General features: G+C 36.6%; 1 protein-coding gene across 8 annotated transcripts in view; it reads right to left on the bottom strand.

Moving 5' to 3' along the window:
• RAPGEF6 (Rap guanine nucleotide exchange factor 6) overlaps positions 1-26,758 on the bottom strand; it is a 194,972-nt gene that overhangs the window by 8,110 nt on the left and 160,104 nt on the right. For 6 of the 8 annotated variants that reach the window (XM_004737410.3, XM_004737414.3, XM_045075541.1 and 3 more), the window contains 7 exons: positions 25,655-25,866; positions 21,199-21,322; positions 18,681-18,704; positions 14,509-14,729; positions 9,940-10,131; positions 6,873-7,007; positions 1,123-1,351 (listed from right to left, as the gene is read on the bottom strand). In XM_004737410.3, the coding sequence (XP_004737467.1) occupies positions 1,123-1,351; positions 6,873-7,007; positions 9,940-10,131; positions 14,509-14,729; positions 18,681-18,704; positions 21,199-21,322; positions 25,655-25,866 (1,137 nt within the window). Of the gene's footprint in view, positions 1-1,122; positions 1,352-3,474; positions 4,249-6,872; positions 7,008-9,939; positions 10,132-14,508; positions 14,730-18,680; positions 18,705-21,198; positions 21,323-25,654; positions 25,867-26,758 lie in introns of those variants that run through there. The other 2 variants (XR_006605373.1, XM_004737411.3) reach the window with 2 other exon arrangements.

Genomic DNA, 26,758 nt, shown 5'->3' with positions numbered 1-26,758 from the left:
ACTGTCTCTGTCTCTCAAATAAATAAGTAAAATCTTAAAAAAAAAAAGAAAAAGAAAAGAAAAAAAAAGGAGTTTATACAAAACAAAAACATGCCAAAGAATTTGAGAGAGAGAAAAATGGAGTCTGCAAAGCCTGAAATGTTTACGATCAGGCCGTCTACCCTCCTTGTCTCCTGCTAGCTGCACCCTGCTCCCCAACAAAAAAAAGCTTGTGAACCCTTCATTCACAGTACAGAGCAAGTGTGGGCAAACTATAGCCCAAGGCCAAATCTGATCCTTAGATTTGGCCTATTTTTGTAAATAAAATTTTATCGGGACACAGCATCTCCACTTATTTACAAACGACATTGTCTAAGGCTCTATCAGAGCAAAAATGGCAGGGTTGAACAGTTGCAACACAGAATTCATGACCTACAAAGTCTTGATATTATTTAGTATTCAACTTCTACAGAGATGTTGGCTGACCCTTGGTCTAGAAAATCATAGTTTAAAACCTTTACCAATATGGTAACACTTCACTCTGATTTGTTTCATAATAAAAAATACCAGATTTAACAATCAGTTTATAATCAACTTTCTCAGAATTTTCTCCAAGATTTCCATACTGCCTGATTCTAAATAGAAATTTACAGCTAACTTTAAGAAAAACAAAAAACAAAAAACCTTTCTGGACTTCTGCTAGCTGGTAATTCTTACTCCCTAAATGATACTTTCAGATCAAGGACTGACTGTAGCCCCCCCCAACCTGTCTATAATGGATACAGCACTAGGACCACCATCCATTACACAGTCTGTCTGAGGATTCTCTAACTTAATAGCCACATTACAAGAACCACATCCTCCTACCCATAGCAGATTCACTCTGAGCTCTTACTAATTGAAACATACATGACAGTTAAATTCAGTACACACTTAAAAATGAGCACCCATTCATCTTTCAAAATAGTACATATTTGCATATTTGAGATAGAAGATACATGCTGGCCCTCATATTATTTTATGGATCCCCTTGCAACCACCCCACAGGTACAGGGGTATCATCTAAGGGCAAGTTGGGGAGCACTGCTTGCAATGGTCACTTGGCTTGGGTTTTGTGGTATGAACATGGGCAGCCATATTTACCCAGGGCCAAGCTGAGTATGATCTCCTATCCCTGAGGAGTGTTCTGTCTTTTCCAAAGGCCCAGTGGATTCAGGGACCGCCACAGGCTGTGAAGAACATCGTTCATCCTGCAGAGCTGTAGACATGGAGTCAACAGAACAATTGCTCACGATGCTGGATCGTGAAGAAATTTCACTATGGCTGGAGTCAGACAAGTTGTCAGATTTAGCTGACGGTGTAAGTGTATAACCTAAATGAGAGAAAACAAGTGATTAAACTACAAAGCAAGGAAACAGGGAGGGGGTATGTGGTCAGGGAGAAGTTGAAGAAAAACAAGAACAACAAAAGACAGAGTAAGCAATCTCAGTTTCCATCTGTGTAGATGTAATGATGCTAATTTCTTACACACATTCCCCTACATATCCACTCATCTACCTACCTACACTGTACCAACCTGACTCCAAATTCAAGAAATACGAAGTCGAAATCCAGTATTACTGAGGAAACTAGTCCAAATGTGTATCTGCCCTGGGCTCTCACATAGCTACAAGCATTTAATAAAATAAGAAGGTATTAGATATATTTCAAAATAGTAAAAAGCAGACATCTTGAGTTTCTCCACTTCTTTTTAGCCCTGTGCCCCCTTCTTTGATTAACATAAATATTTCATGGTCTGATTTGAGGGTCTAGAATACCACCTTGAAGTAAGGGTGGGTGAGGGGAATCAAGACTCAAAAAAGAGAGTTACATTTTTGCTTTTGAAACTCCATATACTTACCCCAGATATTTTGCTTATGTCAACTAAGGAGTCTTACCGCAAGTTCAAAGCAATTATTTTCATATTTTTAAATCAATTGTGTTAGCTATGAATTTCATCTTATACCCAGTTTCCTTTTTCTTCGCTAGGTTTACAGAATATTGCTTTAAACAGCAGAACTGACACATTTATAAAAATGTGTTACAAAAATAAAAGCATCTGCCTATTTTAAATTGTTCTATGGTTTACTGCACAGCAGATTCAGCAAGAGAGATTTTCTCTTCCATTCTCTGGAATAAATGGGTAGAGATGGAATGAGGCAGAAGCATCTCAAAATAAATCTGTAGCATGACAGTCAAAGGTACATAATGTCTATTTTGATAACTGTTAGAAAAGTAAACAAACTTACTTAGAAATAAAAGGAAATGCCATAGTAATCCCAACAAGGAGTAGGTCTCAAAGAAGCAAATAATTATTTTCCTTTTTACTGGAAAAATGAGGTTCAAAAGGTACATGACCTTTAAGGACAATCCTGACAAATCTCATTAAGGAAAACTATAGGCTTTATATACACATATAACTCAAGTCATTAAAGAAAAAACTTGTTGAACACTAACCATATTAAGTAGTTTTAGTAACTATTTCAGAGAGAAAAATGAAGACCCAGAATACGGGTGACTTCCCTGTGGCTTATGGGGCCACCAGGCACAGGACAAGTTGAGAGAAACAAGGCTTTTGTTCTTCTCAACATTGTCATTTCTCAGTGCTTTTTAGGAAGTGACTGGTCAATTTTCAAGAGAACCAAGAAAATGGATTTGGTAAATTTAAAACAAAAAACCAAACCAAAACAACCCCCCCCAAACCCCATCCAAATAAAATATAAAAATCCTTTCTCAAAAGAAAAGAACGATTGTTCTTTTATCCTGGAGGAGTCACTTGCTTTACTGTTTTAGAATTATATCCCTCTGTTAGATGAGTGTTTCTCATATACAATCAATTCTAGGAATTACCTGGAAAGGTTATTAATATACATATTCTTGGGCCCTTTCAGGCAATTCGAATTTAAGAGGTTTGTAGTAGGACACAGTAACTGTATTTTCAACAAGTTTCCAAATGATTCTTCACTTGCTATGTCAGATCTCCTTTTCCTGTCTCAATCAGAGATTTATATGAAAAGCAAATGAAATAAAAAGTGTATGTGGGGATGCCCGGTTTCCTGTCTCAATCAGAGTTTTATATAAAAAGCAAAAGAAATAAAAAGTGTATGTGGGGGCGCCTGGGTGGCTCAGTGGGTTAAGCCACTGCCCACGGCTCAGGTCATGATCTCAGGGTCCTGGAATTGAGCCCCACATCAGGCTCTCTGCTTGGCGGGAAGCCTTCTCCCCCCATCCCCCGCCCCACCTGCCTCTCTGCCTACTTGTGATCTCTGTCAAATAAATAAATAAAATCTTAAAAAAAAAGTGTATGTGGACAAGATAAAATTTCTTGCCTTCGTTTTCCTTTAGCTGTAAAGTAGTTGCAGTAATAAGAGCAATAAAATTCTCTGAAGCAAAGGTGGTGATAAGATCATTACTAGGGGTTCTAATGCAAAAGTAAATACTGATTTCTAAAAGTACCTCTACTTATTTCATTCACAGACCCAGTCGCTATCAGCAGGAAATAAAGCCAACTACAGAAAACAAGAGTATAAATTTTACTCACATTAGTAAAATAACATGTACAAATAAGGCACTTTAAATAAATATGACTTTGTGGCTAGAGTATCTTTAACACTATGAAATGCCTATAAATCTTATTTTACACTAAATTGTTCTGCCTGAATTTTGTTTGATAAATAACTTAATTTAAGCTACATTTACATTAATAAATGAAAACAAGTTTAACACTAAAATTAAGTGAGGAACTCCGTCAGATTGTCTTTCTCCTTTTAGACTTGAATCGCGTATAGAAGCAGTTTAAAGTGTTACGGTTGCCTCCGCTATTTGAATTGAAGATGTCACTCCCTTTCTCATCTTTGATGTTGCTTCTAACATCCTTCACTTTCTCACAGCTTTCTGTAGCTTGATGGTGATCTGCGTCCTCTTTTTTGTTGTTGGCTAGTCTCTCCCTTGAAAGAGTTCTTTCCCTAAATCTTCTAAACGGGGATGTCATTCTTTTTTTGGCTGCGTTCTCACAACTTGTCCTGTCTCTATTCTCCTCAGTGGCCTTCTCGGTCCTGTCTGTTCTTTTGGCTGTGCTCCTGGTAATCTGAAGGATTTTCTTTTGCAAGTAAACCCCACCTATTCCGGGGCAGTTCTGGCCACTGATCTTGGTGCTGGACTCACGGGGAGGGGATGAGGAAGGCCCTGAGAGGCGCAGCAGGATGCTGAGATCAGATAGGATACTGCCAACTGGAGGGAGAGATGCAAAAACCCTGTCATGGTCAATTAATTCTTTCCAGTTAATCACAATTAGGCTGGTTTCTATTATAGAACATTTCACTATTAAAAATTCAAACATTTTGACAATATTGGAAAAACTGAAATCTAGTAACATATTTTTTAAAACACAGAGAGTCTACTATATAGCATAAACACTGAAGTCATTGCAAGACACAATGCAGGAGAAAAATTACCTTAATCAGAACAAGCTGGTAATATAATATTGTTCAATGTAAGCAAAACTTGTCATAAAGAAAAATATGACAAAGAGTATGAACTAACCAGAATTACTTCTCACAATAAACTGTGTCTAGAATTTTCAGGCAGATTCTACTAAGAAAAAGCTTGGTTAAAACCAGACAGGACACAAAAATAGTAAATACAGGGTAAATATTTACAAAGCACAATTTCTGATCCTGTTTATCTCCAAAGTGGAAAAGTTGCCTTCCATTACCACAGCCTTCCATAAAGCTGCCTGATGCCTCATATTTTTAAAAGTTCTTACTTACTAAAAAAAAAAAAAAAATTTCTTGCTTAAAATCCCCTTATGAAAAACATGAAGATAGGCTTATTTCCTATTTAATGTTAGGAAAAGAACTAATTCCAAAGTTTAGCAAGAACCAATAACTAGGAATTCCAAAGTTTAGCAAGAACCTAATATGGTACTCCTAGTTTAATAATATTTTTGTTCAATTCAGATTACTGGCAAAATCAAGGAAATACAATAACTGGAGAGGTTTTGATAGAACATATGTAAGAACAGTAAAAAACAGTTTTAAAGAAAATAATTTCTTCAGGTTTCTATGGATCGTAAACATGTTTATGACAGTCTCCTAAAGCTATGAATGTCAAGGTCAATTGTTGACCACATGATGAAAGTCAAAATGGCTAAAAGATTTCTCGATTCTAGTGGTGAGAGTGGATTTTCTTTTGGGAATGAGAGCAAAGGGGAAATTCGTCTTCCCACAAGTCACATGCAGGCAAGAACACTGTATTTAATTCAACTAGTTTCCTGGTTAAAGAACTGTCTGTGATGGGACCTCTGAAAAGCCCCCAAAAGGTGTGGAGGGTGTAGAGTTGTTCTTGAAAGAGTGCTAAGAGCATGCAGCCATGTTATCAGGACCATGTGTGTGACAGCATCCCCCTCTGTGAGATCTGGTAAGGGACACTTCAGATAGGACCATGCAGAGAGTAAAGAAATGAAACAGGATATGCATGCTTCACAAAATCATATATGAGCTTCATACCACAAGGTCAGAAACCTGTGTTATATAATCACACTGTTAATATGCACCGCTTCTATTCCTATTTAATTCTACTACTCTTTTCTTAGTAAAATCTGAATGAAAATTCTAGCTAGTCTCAGCTATATCAAAGGGTAAGTAGGGCAGGTTAGCAGTGAAGCTATTTTTACCCCAGGGTGGCAGCAGGGTTTTAAAAGACAACACATCTCAATTTACTAAACACTTATCATCTGTCAGGTTTTCTAAGTATTATTTCTTTTAACTTCGTATGAGGCCTCTAAAAGAGCTGGTCTGGTCTTTGTTCCATCTTACGGACAGGAAACCCAACCTTACAGTTGGGCTTAGTTACATGGCTATAGTGGGGAAGAGAGTCAAAATTCAAACTCAGCTCTGACATTCCCTTACCACATAACTGCCAAAATGTGGCAGCTAATAAAAAGGAACCCTCAAAACTGAGATGAAACTTAGAACATGGGAGCTAAGGAAAACTCTGGAAGCTTCTCCTTCCTGCTCAACTTCATAAGGTTGTCTTCCTCAACCCCATGTGCCCTCCTGTACTGTGATTATTTAAACAGATTAATTTATTTATTTTTTACATTTGTGAGGATGAGGCCAGAACTAAGGAGTTTTTTTGTTTTGTTTTGTTTTTACCAGGCTAACAAAAACTGTGGATGGGCCAATGTAAGAAATATACACACCCTTTAAATGCTACATGTGCAGTTACCATGAAATGGCAGTTGCATGCACACTACCCAGGGCTAGTGAAGACCAAAAAAAAAAAAAAAAAAAAAAGGCTTCACTCTGAACTATGAAAACTAAGTCAATGAGCAAGACAGATTTCAGGTATTTTACTTCAAGAGGTCCTACATAGCATATAAAATCCATAGGGGTATAGGTTATTTTAAATCCTGATAAGTAAACGTAATAATATTCCATTATTAAAAAAAGGAATGTATCAACCTAAATGTTTCTTTCCCTCAATTTTGTAGTTGGTTAAGACCAGTTTCTTATAGAAATTCTGTTTTAAAAATACTCCACAGAAACGTTTAATTGGAAATTTGTATACAACATCAAGAATGCACAGAATAAACAACTGTGACTTCTGCCTTCATTCTTATCTACGCTTGTCCACTGACAAAGAGCCAGACTGTGAATACAAGAGTTCTGGTGATATGATGAACAATACCTGGAAAGCATCTCAATAGTTCAGTTTAAAACATGAAAGTCCAAAAAGTATTAGAAGTTACATGTTTTTCCACTTTCCATTATCACTATAGACTGAAAAACAAATCATGTACCACCAAGTGTTGTCTGGTGTAATAAGGATGAGCTTACACTGTTATGTCTTACCTTTGCGAGGGGAACCTTGAGGAGATGCAGGAGGACTAGAATGTAAAGATGATGCTACAGAGATAGTGTCTTCTGGATGTTTCTTACCACTTATTTCTTCAGTTGTTCCTAAAACTTTCTGAGGTAAATTTGTATCTAAAAATAAAACCCAAGAAGCAAATAACCATCACTTCACAATTAGAATATCTGTAGTGGCTTAGAGTACTACATAACTGAAGCCATAACACACAATGGCTAGTGCAGTCAACTGAAATGTCTAAATGGCGAACAGAACTAAATGACCGGCTGATGGCATCCAGAGATTCTCATCTCTAGGTTGTTTGTTCCAATTCAGCTAGTCAGCACCAACCAGATAATAACAGTTCTTTGTTGTTTGTTTGTGCTGTGGTGTCAGGGAAACCAAGTTAATGGTCTGAGTATAGTGTCCCAGCCCCCACAAAAGATACACTTGTTTTGTGGGAAGACTTAACAGAGAAGGGATGGATTCAAACTCTTCTCTCCCCTCTAGAGATGGCCTCTCCAGGGAGGGCAAGGCACACAACCAGGGCAGTGTGGGGATGTTGGCCCTATCACTACCTGTGTACAGCTGTGCTGTGGGGGCACAGGTGCGCAGGGATGCCAGTCCAGCCCTTTTCAAGAGTGCTAAATTCACACTACAGGAGAAAAGTAGACAATAGAAACAATCATGAATTTATGGAAAAATAGTATTATGGAACCCCCTCGGAAACAAGCAGCAAAGTTCTATCTCCACTCTTGTCCAACAACTGGTCCAGTTTAGCGTGGGTCAAACTTAGCCATGGTTTCACCATATTGATACTTCTGTATTTATCTTCTTTAGGAAATGTCCAAGAGCTACTGACACTCTTAATCAGTCAAGTGAGCCCATCTTTGCTGGGCCTTTGTCATAAAACCAAGCAGCTCTTTCACACTGAAGACCTTTAAATCACAGTATACTAACACTACTCTAAATTACATGTTATTTTAAAATATTTTTTTAAAAGATCTTATTTAATTTTTTGATAGGCAGAGAGACACAGAGAAGCAGGCTCCCTGCTGAGCAGACAGCCTGGTGCAGGACTCGATCCCAGGACCCTGGGATCATGACCTGAGCCGAAGGCAGAGGCTTTAACCCACTGAGCCACCCAGGTGCCCTTACATGCTATTTTAATATAAATGTATTTATCATATAAATAACAGGCATAATACAACAAATGGAGAAAAGGGCTACTTGGAACAAGTAATAACTACCTTTTGCGTGATGACATCCAAGTAAGAAGCCAGATCAGGATCTGTCTCATTTGGTACTCCTAGCCTGCAACTTGACTGACTTCACCAATTTTGGATCTAATTACCTCTTTATTTCCATAACCATCCAACTAGCTCAGGCTCTGAGCAACACCCTGTTAGTTATTACATTAGCTTTCCATTTGGACTCTCTGCAGTCTTTTTTTTTTTTTTTTTTTTTTTTAAGATTTTATTTATTTACTTGACAGAGATCACAAGTAGGCAGAGAGGCAGGAAGAGAGAGAAAGCGAGAGGAGGAAGCAGGCTCCCTGCTAAGCAGAAAGCCTGATGTGGGGCTCAATCCCATGACCCCAGGACCATGACCCGTGCCAAAGGCAGAAGCTTTAAACCACTGAGCCACCCAGGCGCCTCTCTGACTGCAGTCTTACTGCACTCCCTACTATAGTCCTTCTCTAGGATAACACAGACCGTTACCTTCCCCGACTCAAATCTCTGCAACAGCTCCCCACTACCAACTCCCCTTTGGACTCCATATTCTAATTTAAGTATGCTTTGGACTTCACATCTCATCAACTGGAGGTTGTTTAGTATGACCTTTTAACCATTAGCCTGGGCCCAACTCCCAGCTCCATTATTCACTGGTAGCAGGTCTAAGTTACGGAGACCCTCTATGTTTCCTCTATAGAATGAGAGTATTAGGTATCTTACAGAGTTACAGTGAAGATTAAATGAATATAACAAACCTAGTAAAACACTCAGTTGTGCCTGGCACTCAGGGAGTACTCTGTAAGTAGCAGCTTTAATCATCACTCTTTTTTTTTAAATTTTTTATTTTTTATAAACATATATTTTTATCCCCAGGGGTACAGGTCTGTGAATCACCATAATCATCACTCTCTTAACAAACACTCTTCCTGTAGCTCTGCCCTCAGAGGCAGCTGCAATGCCCACAGCAACTCCTTGTAGGTCCCAAGGTTTTCTTCTGCCTGAAGCAATTCTCTGCTATCACTGCCTAATGACCTCCTTCCTACTCAAGTTGAGACTCTGCTTAGGCATTACCTCCAAAAAGTCACCTCTGACTTTATACTTAGCTCTGTGTGTCCTAAAAACTTTCCATCTATTTTTTTTAGTATGTTTTTATATGCACATACTCCAGGCATAAAAGCAAACACATTATACTTAAGTTACTGGTTTGTGTGTCAATAGTACCAGAATGAAAATCTGGCAAGGGTGGGGGGTCCTTTCTTACTCAACTTTGGATCTAAAACAAAATCAAATTCACAGATGTCTACTGAATATGTCCTAAATATAATACATGGGCTAGGTAATAATGTTAGGAGCCAAACTGAACCTAGCTTCCCCTCCACATGGCCTAAGAAAGGGGCGGGGGGGAAAAAAGCACAGGTTTTTTTTTACATACTTTACAATTTCTTCTTGTCTCCTAACTAGGTTTTTCAAAAGTGATCATTAATGAAAAAAACAATATATATTTTTAGAACAAGCAACCTCATTCTCATAGGGTGCACATGTACATTAGATTAACTGTTTTATGCCCCTCTGAATGCAATAAACTCTTGGTACCTCAGTGTAGTACTGTAAGTTTTCTGTTGATGACTACAGAAATTCCAAAGTAACATTTAAAATAGGTATGCTGTCAATACATACCTACAAACTGAAACTTTTTTAAATTCATGAGTGATGATTAAATTATACAAACCATACCAGATCATCTCCTGAGCATTTACCTTTGTAATTATTTTTCAGTCTAACTCCCCTGTAAATTTTAAATTACATCAATGCAATAATAATTGTGAATACTCACTTAATGTGGCAGGGTCTTTGGCTTGTCCCTTCTTCCTGATGGGGTGCAAATTAACAGCTGGCACTTGGAGCACCTGGCTTACTCGGTGGGGCTGATGTAAATGGGCTTTAGCTGTTTGACCTGCCGATCTCATAGGCACTGGAGACATTTCTGATGATTTGGCTGATCTTTTCTCACTTAAATTCTTGGTCACTAATGGAATAGAGTAAGAAATATGTAATTATGTGCTTTTTAAGGCAAGATTATTACCAGTGACAATAATAAATGACTGCACTAAAACCATCTATTTTTTAACACAAAAAATAGAACAGATTAATCTTCCTAAAAATAACTTCAGGCCCTGCATGATTAGCATCAGGCCAGTATTTGCCTCCCTAATACCATATACTCTGCAGCAACTAGAACCCTTATTTTTTCAAGTCATCCTATATCTTTTCTTCACAGCACTAGTGATTGTTTGTAACAATTCAATTACCTGTGTGATTCATTAATTAATGTGTCCCCCTGACCAGGCTCTTAATGAACATGAGAGTAAGGACTGCCTATTGTGCTCACTACTATATATCCCTCTGTATGCCACAACTGATACAAAAAAGATGCTTAATGGGTATTTGCTGAACTGAAACTATTGAAAAATTTCAATAGTTACATGCAGGACTATAAGAGAATTATTTTATAAATTCATAATTAGAGTACTTGATAACAGATGTCAGAATTAAAAACTGAGAACTGAGTTAAGTAACAAAAAGCTCCTGCCTCTGTATAAAATGAATACAGTAGTCCAGAGGAAAGAACTTTTAATCCTTTAGTTATTCAGGGTGGTTTCAACACAGGTCCAATCTCAGTACTCCACGATGTATTTGTTTTTAACATCAAGATAAAAGCCAAATTAGAATGTTTAACCAGTCCCAGAACAGCTGTAATAGTTATCCACCATGCTTTTATTATGAGGGCCTACAGAGTGTTAAGAATTAGGATACATCTTTTTATTATGAGGGCCTAGTGAGTGTTAAGAATTAGGATACATCTCAGAAGTCAAAACAAAGGGACTTCTGTAAGATAATGTGCAGTGACTCCTCAACTGCTTGAACCCGAGCAATTATCTCACCTTTGGGCTAAAGCCATGGAACACACCTTCCCCTTTCTGTCAATACTAACCAATTATCAACTGACATCTTATTTTACCTGCTGTAGTATAAAGAAGAAAAAAATCAAGAAACCACTTTAAATAGAGATGACTGCCCAAACTCAACTAAATACATACTGATTTATGAGGAAGAACCAAATTCTAAAATGCTTAGCAATCAACTACTGTATAGGCCTGGGATTTAAAAATCATTTGAGGGGTGCTGGGTGGCTCAGTGAGGTAAAGCCTCTGCCTTTGGCTTAGGTCATGATCCCAGGGTCCTGTGATGGAGCCCCACATTGGGCTCTCTGCTCAGCAGAGAAGCTGCTTCCCCCTCTTTCTCTCTGCCTGCCTCTCTGCCTACTTGTGATCTCTGTCAAATAAATAAACAAAATCTTAAAAAAAAAAAAGCCATCTGAAGAGTAATTAAAAATAAAAAATATTTAAATGCTTAAAAATCATTTATGCAATAGAAATCAAGTAAAGACTCTCAACCCAAATTAAAGGAATACAAAATGAATTAAACTATCACAAACTTAAAGAAGGTCTCACAGGTTTACTCATTTTAAGTCCGTATTAAATATGTAGTAAAGGATACCATTTAGTGTTACAAGGAAAGACAGATTAGTTTAGTTGGGTGTAAGGAAAGTGTGCAGGTGAGAGTGTGAGGGAAGAAGAACGGGAGAGAGAGAATGGATGCAGACTAGGTATGTAGAATCATTCTGGGCCCCCATTTTAACAATGAGCCAGGCACAGAAGAGATTTTTATGCTCTTGAATATCCCAAATCAGATTTAGGGAACAAAAAAAGCAGAAACTGAAAATAAAAGATAACATAAGTGTTGTTTCTGTTTTTGTCTGATGAAAGGTTAAACTGTGTTCTGTCACTGTAAGATGATAAGGGTCTATGCTGAATTACTTGGGGAAAAATAATTTTGAGGATCATGCAAAGCAGGGTCAGAGTACTTTAATAAATTATGGATATGGGCTTTGAACTATAAAATGTGGAATAAATCTTAAGATTCTGTACACTTTTTTGGTCACTACTCCTTAATATGTACCATTTTCACATGGCTGACACTATTCTTACTAGGTCACAGGTAGTAAAAATTTTTCTAGATACCTTCAAAGTCTATATATGTTCATTATTTTTAATGGCCATGTACTATCCCTTGTCTTGATAAGGAAACAGTGTGCTTGACTATTCTCTAACATTTCAGTATCTGCAGGATTTCTTTTTCATCGGAATACATTCTGCAACATCTTTATATAAACAGATTTTGGGTGCATTATCTCAAAGGAATAACAACCCCAATACAAGACACCGAACAGGTAGCTCTAAGGAGTAAATGGCACTGTCTGTTAAGTGCCTAGCATGGTTGCTGCATATGGAAAGTTCTCAGGAATGGTTAGGTTTTATTATTTCTTTCTCCTTCAATCTAATAGGATTGATGTAGAAAGAATCACAGAAATAAAACATACTGTCAATCCTTAAGTCTTACATCCTTGGGCAAACAGAGAACTAGGATGAAGAGAACCTTGCTCAAAAAGTAATAATGAGGGGCGCCTGGGTGGCTCAGTGGGTTAAGCCACTGCCTTCGGCTCAGGTCATGATCCCTGGGATCAAGCCCCGCATCGGGCTCTCTGCTCAGCGGAGAGCCTGCTTCCTCCTCTCTCTCTCTGCCTGCCTCTCTGCCTGCTTGTCATCTCTGTCAAATAAATAAATAAAATCTTTAAAAAAATAAAAGTAATAATGACACTCAAACTTGGTCTTCATCCTTCAGAAGGTTCCACCATACTACTCTATTCCTATGGGTAGAAGGGTCCAAAAAAATCCTTTTTATGATGTCATTTACCGAATGGCTTACTCTGTACTTTAAAATCTACCATCATATTTGAAATTTTAAAATCAGTATGTGGTTATATGTCCACTTTCTCTTTTCTACTCTGTTGACAAACTGTTTTCTATTATATGCGATTTGTTAATCTCAGGGTCAGCCCATGATGACTACCATTTCCTCCTATCAATCAGGAAGACTAGAAACAGAAAATGTGAACCACCCCCAACAATATTCTGTCAATAGTTTATCAGGTTCTAGACAGCCTATTGGAATTTTTATTGGTGTAATATTTAATTACATATATATGTATATGCATAAAATAACATCCACTTAGAGTTTAATCATCATTTTTGGCTGTCACAACACAATGTCTTTTACTATTTTTGAAGTCTGCTTTTGTGACTCATCATTTCCTTGACCCAGACACATATACATTCTGTTGTTGTACAGGTATTCTCAGCTTTTAGAAGTTTGCGTTATGCCATTTTGCTTTTATGTCAATATCAGTTTTCACTAGCCACAAGAAATCTGAAGAGAATTCTTGCTTATAGACGCAATGTGAACCCAGTCAGAGTAGAATCAACAAGCTATTTTCTCAGAAACTATATTCGGTATCTGATTATCAAACTGTCATAGCTTTCAACTGGGTCTGTGTGCATCTTTGCTTTATCTAGATTTATTCTGTGCACCCATTAACAAGGTATGTCTTAAGGTATCAGAAAAACCTAAAAGAGGTTTTTTTTGGGGGGGTTGGGAACACTCAAATTTTCTTTCATATAACTTCATGGTAATTGCTTCTTCCTTTTATGTCATTCTGGCTTACAAAAGGTTTCATAGAAATGCTCTAGTTAGGAATAGTGGGGGAAACCTACACGTAATTAAAAAAAAAATCGAGACTAGGCTCTTCTTTTGGCTATCACACCAATATTAGAATGTGCCTGACTTTTGTTTTATTAATTACTGACACCTATTATCTCTAAGGTTCCTTTTTTTTTTTTTTAAAAGATTTTATTTATTTGAGGGAGAGAGAGACAGAGAGGGAAGGAAGGAGAGAGAGCATGCATACACACAAGCAGGGGACGCAGGAGAGGGAGAAGCAGGCTCCCCACTGAGCTAGAGCCTGATGCAAGGCTTGATCCCAGGACCCTGGGTTCATGACCTGAGCCAAAGGCAGATGCTTAACTGAATGAACTACCCAAGGGCCCCTCTCTAAGGGTTTCAACTAAACTTCTTGGATTTTGTAGTTGGTAAGTAACATTATCTGTGAGATTTTAAAAAGGTAAAAAACTTCACTTATTTTTATTCTTCATTTAGTGGTGAAGGTAAAAATGTTCTCAAACAGAAGGGCTCCTCTTATAATGTTCCATGTTTTTGTAAGAAGACTTTATAATGAATTTTAAAGAAGAACTCTTTATCTCTCAACTTCCTGCATAGGGTAATCATTCAGAATGGATGGTATTCAATATCTGATTAAGAGGATCACTCAATGCTTGGGGTATATCAGAAAACTTTTTTGAGTGAAACAATTTGTATGGGACTTCAGCTTAACTCTGGAGAAATAAATTTCTATTTTCTTTTATATTAAGTGAAAACTTGTACTTACAGGTACCATAGGCAGGTTCCCACTGCAATGACATCATCTGAAACTTTTCCTCATCTGTGTCTACATCCAGACTGGAAAGATACTGCTTCACTTTTCTTGCCATTTGGGCATCCTCGTATAGCTTCTTGGCGTTAAGCAGAGAGCTGCGACGTGCCCTTTTTTTGTGTGCACCTCCCTGAACATCCAGCATGTTTGAGTTTGTGCTGCCTTGACTCAGTGACCTGTAGGGAGATGGACATCACAATGAGGGGCAGTAAAGATGAGAATTACAAATGGCAGACTAAGATTAAAAGAATTTTGTTCTGTTAATGCTATTGCATGCTGATGCAAATGAGTTAAAAGATGAAGAGCATTAATGCAGAGTAATATGGCACACATGGCTATGTTCTGAGTTCTAAGATTTGGCAAAGTGTAGGACTCAAAAGAATAAGATAACACCGCCCTCCCCACCACAATGAATTCCATCAGGTTTATGTTTGCGCCTATGCAACCCATGACAAAACTCTGACAAGTAAACTGGCCCAAAGGCCATCCACACTCTGAAGATAAGGCAAGAGCCTGGGTCACAACAAGTGGATCCTTAGTCAGATCTCTGCACCAGGAGTTTCTAGAGCAGCTCTGCTTGTTTGTGCTGCTTTGGGTATGCCACCGCCACCACCATTCCTGTCTACAGCAGACCCACTCTGAGTATGCTAGCCAATTTTACCAGAAGTAGATCTTGGCCAAAATTCAAAGAGAACAATCAATAGAAAAAATAAGTATTTATATTCAATTCAATATAGTTAGAGACCAGAAGTAGGAGAGAAAGCTACTCAGTCTTCTACTTGCACACCAATTGATTAGGCAATATGTGGTTCTAGGACTATCTGTGACTGGGGAATTTTCTTTGCAATGCCTCCATGATAGAACTGCAAGCCAGGCAGAAATAACTACAGTTCAAACAAGCTAAAGCCTCTCCCAACTTTCCTCTTTTTGGCAAACTGCATTCCAGAATAACCACATCTAGAACCAATGGAAAATAGGAAATGCTATACTATTTATAATAAGGCCAGAAATGCAAGGTTCTTAAATGATTTTTATTTTATTTTATTTTTATTTTTATTTTTTTAAAGATTTTATTTATTTATTTGACAGATAGAGATCACAAGTAGGCAGGGAGGCAGGCAGAGAGAGAGGAGGAAGCAGGCTCCCTGCTGAGCAGAGAGCCCGATGTGGGGCTCAATCCCAGGACGCTGAGATCATGACCCGAGCCAAAGGCAGAGGCTTTAACCCACTGAGCCACCCAGGCGCCCCATGATTTTTAAATGAAGTTCCCATTCCAAAATAATAAAGCTATCTATGGGTTTATTAAATTACCCTCATTTTTATCCCCAAATATTCTAAAAGACCACAACCTATAGAAAAATTTGTTCTTCAATGCTTACATACTATTTAAAACAGACACTAGAATCCTAATGTTTTCTTTGTAAACTAAGTGAAACAAAGTTAAGTGTTACAGTATTTTTTTTCTTTCAGTATTTTAAGATCTTTGGAATAGGATGTGCCTTACATTGGAAACCAACTTTCAATTGCTACTGGTCAGGCCCATTTCACACAGAGAAACGTCAAAACATAAGAACGGTTGGGAAGAAAATCCAATGATGTTAATGAACTACTCTTTCAATCTCCAAATGATTTTAAGAAGGGAGTGAATCCGACAACATTCCCAAAGCAGCAGTCAAAGGGAAGCAAGTATCTACAAACCCAAGCCAAGACTCTAGCACCAAAAGCTTTTACTTCTCTAATGGCTTGTTTTAGGAAATAATGCATTACTAACACCCTGGATGACACAAAAGATACTACTGTGCAGGGAAAAAAAACCTCCCAGAAACTAGTCACTCAGAAGATTCATATTCTAAATACGAAGAAGTCTAAGATCCAAATAAACCAATTTAATTTGCTCACATTTTAAAAAAAAAAAAGATTTTTATTTATTTGTCAGAGAGAGAGAGAGCGAACAAGAGAGAGCGTGAGCGCACTGGCAGATGGAGGCAGAGGGAGAAGCAGGATCCCCGCTGAGCAAGGAGCCTGATGTGGGACTCGATCCCAGGATGCTGGGATCATAACCTGAGCCGAAGGCAGCTGCTTAACCAACTGAGCCACCCAGGCGTCCCAACATTTTTCTTTTAATGAATGCAAAAGGGTGTTATGTGATAAAAATACATACCTAAGTTTACACAAGAGCTCTTTTAAATAAGCATAAAGTAAAAAATACTCAGGGGTAAGAAGGCAGTGAAATGATTTTTCTTAGTGGTACATCAAATAGTGGTGTGTCTAACAACTGAAGATATCTTAGATTCAAATAAATGCAGTAAAATCAAGTGCCAACATTTAGGAGCAAATTTGAATACAAAGATCTTAATAAGTTTTCCTTCACTGGTATCCAGGAAAAAAAAAAAAAGGTTTCTACAAATCTAGGATACACACAAAATTCTAATAACTAAAAACATTGTAATAAATGACAATTAAATGTCTTCTAAACTACTTCCAGAACAGAAAAATACCATGATATAAGAATAAAAGCACTTAGCATCTACAAAATCACAACAGAATATGTTACTTAAGTCATTCAATACCCCAAATTCCCAGTAGGATGTACTGACCAAGTATTTTTCTTCATAACAGTAATGCCAGGAATCAATTTCTATTTTTGGTGAGAAGAACCAGAAAAGACCAAGACATAAATGTGGAATACAGGAAACACATGAGAAACACAAAGAGAAGGAAGAATGGAGAAGGAAGTTCAAGTTCACCAAACTTCCAACAGAAAACAAGATCACAAATAAGACAAGACTCAAGTTCAAGTTAAGTGGCTCACAAAAATTCCTTCTATCATGTAATAAGAGCATCTAACTTCATGATTCACTCTAGTCTTAAAATAACAAAATCCTTCATTCACAAAACCATCTCTTTGTTCATCTAAAAATAAAAGGGATACATAGATGATTCATAAGGTCCTAAACATTCTATGATTTTAAATAGGTATCTATGTAAAAGCAGAGATCTGAACATACCTGAACAACAAAAGGTGGCAGTTTCTGATTGTATTAGTTCTTTTTTTTTTTTAAATAAGATCAACTCTATCCCCAACTTGGGCTTGAACTCACGACTTCAAGATCAAGAGTTGTATGTTCTACAGACTGAGCTGGCTAGGCACCCTGATTGTATTACAGTTTTAAGAAAGATAAGGGAGTCTCTTATTAAAAATGGCAGAAATTTAAAATAAATTTCTATCATGTTATATTACGTCTCACAGTATTAGTGGATCTGATGAATTAAAATAATCCTATTTCAATTATTTACTAACTAAATTTTAAAAATTTAAAAAATTTTTTACTGTGTTATGTTAGTCACCATACAATACATCATTAGTTTTTGATGCAGTGTTCCAAGATTCACTGTTTACTAACTGAATTTTATAACAGAGTTTGGATAAGGCTGCCTCTTCTTGGAAAACTAATGGGAACAAAACCTTCACAAACAAAAGTGATCCATTTTTTTTTATTATCATGTATTTCTTAATAAAATATGGCATCTGAAGAAACTTTTGTTAACAATAGTCTTCACATCCAACGTGGGGTTTGAACTCATGACTGTGAGATCAAGAGTCACATACTCTACTGACTGAACCAGCCAGGCACCCCAAAATATGGCATCTGAGAATAAGAAAATGGCACAGACTCTGGAATCAGACTACCTGGGTCTCGATCCACTATTAGTGAGCTATAAGAATTTAGACCAGTCTATCTCCCCTGTCTGAGAGTATGAGAATAACAGTATTTATCTCCCAGGGTGGATGGAACATTCAGTAATTCATTTAAAGTGCTCAGAATAATAAATGGCACATAGCATACACCAAATATTTACTGTCATCATCATCATTTAACTGCACCTGCTAAATTAAAATCTATAAGGGACTTATGGGACATCAACAATGGCAAAGTAAAGGGGGAAAAAAAAAGCTAGTTCCATCACTACTTTCACCTTGTTAGCAAAAGGCATTTGTCAGGAATGTAGGTTGACAGGGTTAATAGAATGCATGCTATTTTCTGTGCGTGCATTAATGAATAGGATGCAGTATATGTTAAGAGTCGTACAATCTTCATTTCAGTTGCATTCATCTCTACACTTACCCCAGACTCCGCCACCTCTTCTTCCTGTAAGCAAGAGCCACAAACATTGAAGCATGGGTTGAATAGGAAAGCACAGAAAAAAGACAACAGTTGAGAGTCAGAGAAACTATGGAGACAGACTAGAACAGAAAAATTATACCAAGAAAAAATGGTAGTTAACAGTAAAATGACTTTAATGGAATGCAGAGGGGTAAAATGAATTATGATACGTACTGAAGGCCAACAAACCTGCAATATTCTTTAAAATATTTTTTTAGGTTAATTATATTTCTAATATCAAATCTGTATCTTAGGCTTATGTTAATAAGAAACTTAAGAAAAAACACGTTCTTACTCTAAATTGTGAATTTAAAGTTTTTAGGGAAGGAAACCTTAAATTAAGGAAGAATTTTTGAGTATTTTTTGGAAAGGATTTTTGGGCCACTCATTCAAATGACAGGATGAAATTACAAGGAACATAAAAATTTATGTCATTTCTAAGGGAAGAAATTTCTCTGACAATGTACTTTACAAGAAATGTTAACCAGCAAAATTGACTTAAAATTTAAGTAAAAAATACCATCAGAATAAGATACTGCATATCCTTATACTCCAATTAGACTGAATAAAGATTCTATTTATTTTTGCTCCCTGCTGGCCTCAGGGTGCCAGGCCTGTACCCACTAAGCTCCAGATGCAGGTGTTTTTGTCTCTGTTTTTCAGTCAGCAAATTGATTACTGTTAGAATAAAAGATGTTACTTTGTCCACACTAGATAATTTACCCCACAAAATGGACAATTACTTGCTTAAACAAAGAGCACATTTCAGTACTGGCTGACAAAGAAAACGGATTCAGGAAAATTCAATCCATTTCTAAGTGTCCAAACTAATTATAAATGTTTCCTTCCCCCCCCCCCCACTATATTCCACTTAACCAAGGCCATTCCACAGAAAACAGCCAAGTTTATGAATTTCCTCCTTAGGTTTTTCCTCCTCTGCTTTTTTTAGTAGCTCAGCTGGTACTCGTTATTTACTGGCCTGGTAGGGACACAAATTCATAATGTCTTCAGGAACAAGGCTCCTAACATATAAACGGAGGTCCACATAAAGACAACAGGGAGTGGTGGGACCACTGGACAGAAACATGCAACAAAAGCAAAAACTTAAAGAAACAAACAAACAACAAACCCCCCTCCAGGTTTGCTTTGGTCCCTGGTTCTTACTGTTTTCTGCTTCCAAACTGTTGAGCACCGACATTTGCTCATTACACACAGTGATTCTTAAGGGTAGAGTGGGATGGCTGCGGAAGAGGACAGTTGACACTACCCTTTGCCCATACTCTGAAGGTCTCTACACTAGGAGCAACCATCAGATCAACTCCTTACAAAAACAAAGACTCTTCCCCAACGGATTTCTTTGGCAATCATTCTTAGCTTCTTAAAATTCACTAAACCATCTACTTTGGAGTCATTTCCTATGGAATAAAAGCAATTCTTTGGTTCTCAAAATTAAAATACCTATATAAAGGTAGCAGAAGTCAAGTTTCTCTTACAACAGTAAGTAAGACAAAACAAAAAATCTACCCTGACACACACACACACTATATTTTGGTTATCAAAACTCTAATTCCACCTCTGATTTTTAAAGAAACAAGTATTTTTTGTTTCATTCCTAGACTACATGTTTTTTTAAGTCAAAGGAACTGTGCTTGCCTTTGTTGATAGTTCATTTTGGAAGTCTTATGTACTGAAGCTATACACACAGGCCCAGAAAAAAGTAAGTCACCTAGATTAAAACCCCAGTTATCTATTTACCCTGAAAATTATGGAAATTACTGAGAACATCTTGACAACAAATGTTCTATAAGTTTTATATAGTCTAGAAAAACTTTACTATATTAAAAATGAACTTTAAAAAGCATTCTTAGAACTGAATATGGAATACAAATAACATCTGCCATTTCTATTAATGATGGAACATGCTTAAATCTGAACTTTCTCAATTCTGTTAAAGTACTTACAAATAAACAGTAGTACTATGGCTTGAGGAAAAGAATATGTTTTAAAAGAATAAAGTATGACTTAGTCAGAAAAACTTAAAAATATTCAGTAAAAATAGAAGACATGTGCAGACTAATAAATAATACTATACAAATAAGGCTGAAAATCAGATTAAACGCATTTGTCCTTTGTGATAACTTCAGTAAGGGTCAGCAATTTTCTTATATTAGTTACTTAACATAACAATAATACAGAATTATCCACTACTCAAAAAAGTAGTACAGAACACATGTTCAAATGTCAGCAAACTACATAATACTGGGCAAATAACCTAACTGCTCTCAAAACTGGTTTTTTCCAATATAAAAGGAAACCCTATACCACCTACCTTTAAGGGGTACCAAGACAAATGATTACTTATGACTGGCCTGTGTAAGCATGTCATGCAGTGTATATAACAAATGGGAGATGGTTAATAAATATTATTGCTTTATCACTTGACGTCACTCTAACACTTTTACACACTTCAATGTCTTACCTCTGCCGAAACATCATAGCTGGGTCCATGTTAGCAGAAGTCATTCGAACAACTTGGCGGATTTCTTTGGCAATCATTCTTAGCTTCTCAAAATTCACTAAACCATCTACTTTGGAGTCATTTCCTATGGAATAAAAGCAATTCTTTGGTTCTCAAAATTAAAATACCTATATAAAGGAAGCAGAAGTCAAGTTTCTCTTGGGAGCACAATTTGAACTGCCACTTCTGTTTTCTTGTTTTTTGTTTTGTTTCCTTAGAGGAGGAGATAGAAAGGGAGGTGGGGGAGGGACAGGGAGAGAGAGATTCTTGAGCAGGCTCCATGCCCAGTACCAAGCCTGATGTGGGGCTGGATCCCACAACCTTAAGATCATAAAGCGAGCTGACATCCAGAGTCAGAGAGTCAACCAACTGTGCCACTGAGGTGCCCCGCCACTTCTATTTTTAAGAAGCGATGTATATGACTCAACTCTGCTCCTAGGTACTGAGCTATTGGAAGGAATTATATTCCTATGGGGGCAGTGATTATGAATACTGGAAGGTGATAAGCTACATAGCTTCTGAAACCAATTTCACAGTATTGTTACAGGAACACCTGTAAAATGTGCACCTCCTTAAGTCTTACTCTCCAGATGCTCAGCCCACTCTCAGGCAGGTACCTGTCTCTGCTCTTTTAGACAGCAGGGTATATAGCACCTAAAAACTTAGGCTTTAGCCAGGGGTCATAAAGAGTGACCTATGAGCTTAATTAATCCAGTAAGTTTTCTTTGATTTAAAACACTTTTAGAAATTGTTAAATGAGTTGTCAACATTTAACAAGTGGAAGATATCCCCTGAAAACTTCTGACTATTCTTAAAAAAAGGGAGGGTTCTGGTGGGGGATTAAGGAAGAGTAGGTATGTTTTCTTAAATCACAATTATTAGTTAAAATTAAGAGGTGGCTGGCTCACAGAAGAAACACTTTCTAGTTTGCCATTCACCTTCTTTTACCCAAAGTTTTAATTTACAATTCTTACTTTCATCAACTGATGCAAATATGCTTACTTAAAAGTTCCGTAATTATTATTTCTATTCTGGTAACTGGGCTCTGAGGAAAAATTCACACAACTTTCAAAATGGTCTGCTTTTCTCTGAAGAGAGTAGGTATGAAACCAAACTTAGCCTATCTGATGGCTTACTAAAAGTTCAGAGTACAAGGCAAAAAGAAAAAAAAATGTTCAAAAGGCAATGTAGTGTTTCTTTTTCATGCCTGTCTTCAATACTTAGTGTGGCTGCATTTATCTAATGTGGAAGGCCCCTGAGATGCCTCTGTGGAAATCTTAAGTCCCAAAAACAACTTTAAGAACCTAATGGGTCTGAAACACAGCATGTTCTATCTCCTCATAGTAAACAGAACCTATACATTAAAGATTTGAGTTGTTCAGTGCCCTAACATGTGAGGTGGTAACAAAATAATAATCAAAAATACTTTTCAAGTCACATAAACATGTTTTGAGGTAGCAAGTCAGAAAAATATATGTGAAGTCTATCACAGTATTTCCTTATGAGAGAGGGGTAAGGAGAGTAGGGGCAGTAAGATCAGATAATCAGAACCACCTTGTACTGGGAATAACTAGAAAATTTGAGCAAAAACAGAAAAAGCAAATAATTTAAGTAATCAAAAAGCTACTGAAGCAGTGAAGATTCTGAAGAGGAATGAAGATCTTGGGGAAGGTTTACTATTTCGCAGTGCTTGATCCTACGGGTATTTACTGATTCAGAAAAGGCAGATGATGAACTTAAAGAACTAAGTGGTACCATCCCAACCTATGAGATTAGAAGGAAACAACTTAAGTTCTGGCAAACTTCCAATGCTTTGGGTTGGGATCCCGAAGGGCTATCCTGGGATTAAGGATGAACTAAATGTGACCAGGATATAAATTCAGTGTTAAATTATCTCAAGATATGAAAATGGATTAAGGTGATTTTGGATTGTTAGAGGACACCTCGCTGTCTGGCAAAAGCAAGCTTTAATTTCTCTGGAGGAATGGGGCATTATCCAAAATCTCAGATTATTTCTCTAATTTTTTATTAACAACATACATTTGACCAAAAATAACCAGGGCTATCAGGAAAAGAGACACCATGAATTAAATGCAGGAGAAAAAAATGACAGAAAGGGACGCACAAAGGATGGGAGTTATTAGACACAGACTTTAAAATAACAAAGTCGAATATGTGCAAAGATACAGAAAACAACACAGAACTATTATGAAGAACATAATAAAGATTAAAAAATGTAAATTATAAACCTCACCAAAAAGAAAAAAAAAGCCTCATATAACACAAAAACTAGAAGTAGGAACTCACTGATATATTTAATAGTAAATTACACACAGTTGAAGAAAGAACTGATAAACTGGAAGAAATTATCCAGAATGAAGCATGGTTAGACAAAAAGATGAGAAACAGAGAAAAGAGGGTATGAGGCAACGGAGGAAGTCATAAGGTCTAACAGAGGTGAAATCAAAATTCCTAGAGGTTAGAAGAGGAAAGGTAAAAAATTTGAAGACAAAATGAATGAGAATTTTCAGAACTCAACAACAACAAAAAATCAAAATACAGCTTTCAAGACATCTTACAAATAAATCAGGACTATGCCACACCTAGTTACATCACAGCCAAACCAGAGGTAAAAAAGAGACAAAAAGAAAATTATAAGGCAGCTATTGGAAAAGAACAAAATATAGTCACAGGCACAGCGAGTAAGACTGACAAATGATGTCCCAACATCAACAATGAAAGCCAGGGCACAATGGAATGGTCTCTTGAAATGTTCAAAGACGACAACTGCCAACCAAAATTATGCCTTAAAAATGAATATGAAGTAAAGATTATTTTTAGATAAATAAAATTAAGATATTTCATCAGCAGCAGACTTGCACGTAAATAATAGTGTTCTATAGCAAGAAAAAAACCCCAACCACATAGAGCATTGATATGCAGAAAGAAATAAAAACAAAAAATATCATATAAATATTGACTCTACTAAATGATAGTGGGAGTTCAAAGCATTAAGAACAACTGCATATAAACTGGGAGGTTAGTAAATGGAATTTAAATAATCTAAGTTCCTTGTATTGCCCAATACATAGAAAAGTACTGATGAATATTAACCTAACATCAACTAATTGAGTATAAATATTATAATGTCTATTGTAACATGAGAAAAAGAGTAAAGCAGTTAGTAAGTTACTGTACTAGAACAAATACCATACACAAAAATTAACTAAGGAAGTTTGTAGATAAAATAAGGTAAAAGATCACTAAGATAGGCTTTTAAGGCTAAGAACCTGCTGTTCAACAAAAGATAATCTTAAGAGACTCAAAAAGTAGATCATACACCCAGGATTTATAAGAAATACTTAAAAATGTAATAAATGAAAGAGAAAACCTGATAAAAAAAATACATAAGAAACCTGAACTCATAATTGACCAAAAAAAACCCCCATATAAATATATAAAAGGGTATTCAATCTCATTAGTAATTAGGAAAATGCAAATTAAACCTCACCATTACTAAAATGGGTAAAAATAAGAAGACTGAGTTTACCAGGTACTGATGAGGAACAATGACAATTCTTAATAACAATGCCAGTGTTGCACTTCAGTACATAATGCCAACTCTCTTCTAAAGTTGATTATATGAGTATCAGATCCACAAATGCCACCTTGACTGATATGAATATTCAAGGCAGCATTATTCATAATACGTGAACAGTGGAAAACTGTCAAATGCTTATCAGAAGAATGGAAAAATCCACTGTACTGCATTCAGGTAATGGAACAGTAATTTTGAAAGTCAAGTACAGCTATAGTCAAAACCATGGAAAAATCTCACAAATCTAAGGTTGAGCAATATAAACCAGAAACCAAAACCAAACCAAAGCATAACAAATACGTTCTGTAATTCTATTTATATAAAGTTCAACAACAGATAAAACTAAACCCCAGTATTAGGAGTCAGGACAGTTATTACTATTGGGGAAGAGAATGAGGGTGGTAATTAATTAGAAAGGGACATTTTGGTTTTGGCCAGAGTATTGGTTACATGGATGTTCTCTCTGTCATAATTCATTTAGTTGCTCAATGATTTTGGGAACTTTTATGTATTGCATGTGTTGAGTAATTCAATTAAAAAAAAAAGTTGGAAGGAAAAATATTACTTAGCAAAATAACAAATATGATTCCAACAGTCTGATCTGAGTATAAGTGAAATTTATGTTTGAATGCCTAGGATAAACACCTAAATTTGTTTTTGTCAATAATGTGGATTTTGATTTATAAAAGTTGCTGCATTTATAATTACATAAAGCTTTAGTGACATAAAAGGTTGCAAAACATATGAAATATAATAAAGCACAATTCTGTGGAATTAGTTGAAGTTTAACATGCTAATTTTCAAATAACTTTTAAATACCTTCATGGAGAAATGTCATATCTTTCTTGACAACAGGGAAGAGTGGAATAATTGGAGGCTGCATGCTTTGACTACTAAGAATATTTCTGTATTTTGCCATGTTTCTAGATGGATCAAAAAGGTCTTGTAGATCTTGGAGGTGTTTCTCATACTTGCTTGGTAATTTTTCCCAAGTACCTCTGAGTCGTGCTACAGATGCCAGGTTCAGGCCACTGCCAAAGATGAGAATAAAAACATTAATAAGGGACTTAGAGGAGTGAGAAAGACTCAGGGCAGTAAAGCATATACACCAAGTTTCTCCAACAAAGCTAAAGTAAGTAGGGACAAATTTTAATATGTTGAAATGAACAGAGTATAACCGTGGGAGAAAAAAAATACAAGGGACTCTCTAATCTGACAACAAGGAAAACTGCTTTCAGAGGAACTATATATATATTACTTGTCTATGGTTGTATTCCTGTAGCCTTTATTTTCCAGCTTGCATGTATGAGACATAGTGTTTCCATAAAAGACACACTTAACATAAAAAAAAAAACCACCCTCAAATATCACAATGTTTCTGTTTGTTTTACCTAGAAATAACTTTATGGAGACATTATCTATTTGAAAGAGGTTTAAGTAATGCTAAACACAAATGCTATAATAATTGAGGCAAGTTCTAGGGCAGAGGCAGCCTTCTTTTCCAGAGATTTTGTTCTCTCACATCCGATTCAAATACTTCCTTATCTCTTAGTTCTAATCCTGTTCCCCCAAGGCCTCTATATTCAGTGTCTTCTTTTCAACAGGTATTTAAACTCGGATAGCCCCGAGGTTGAAAAGCATGCATATCCATTAGACTGCAGCTCTTCCCTATCCCTTTTTGTCTCTACTACCACCCCCCTCCCCAGGCTGCCAAATGAATCATGCATATATAATGCCTCAATTTTCTTACCAGTTAATCCCTCTTTTATACTTAGCCACCTGACTTTTAGGGACACCAGTGAACTTAAAATGTTCTCTTAACTTCTGATTTTTAAGGTGTGACATCAAGATATTTGTTCCCTTTGCCTCTGAGAAATCATCCCAAATGACCGAACGAGTATCAGAAATACAAATTTCATCTCC

This window comes from Mustela putorius, unplaced genomic scaffold (assembly GCF_011764305.1).
Source record: "Mustela putorius furo isolate JIRA1106 unplaced genomic scaffold, ASM1176430v1.1 tig00000145_pilon_pilon_pilon, whole genome shotgun sequence".
In the NCBI taxonomy this organism is placed as follows: domain Eukaryota; kingdom Metazoa; phylum Chordata; class Mammalia; order Carnivora; family Mustelidae; genus Mustela; species Mustela putorius.
The sequence above is the reverse complement of the archived record's forward strand: the minus strand, read 5'-3'. Positions and strand labels throughout refer to the sequence as shown.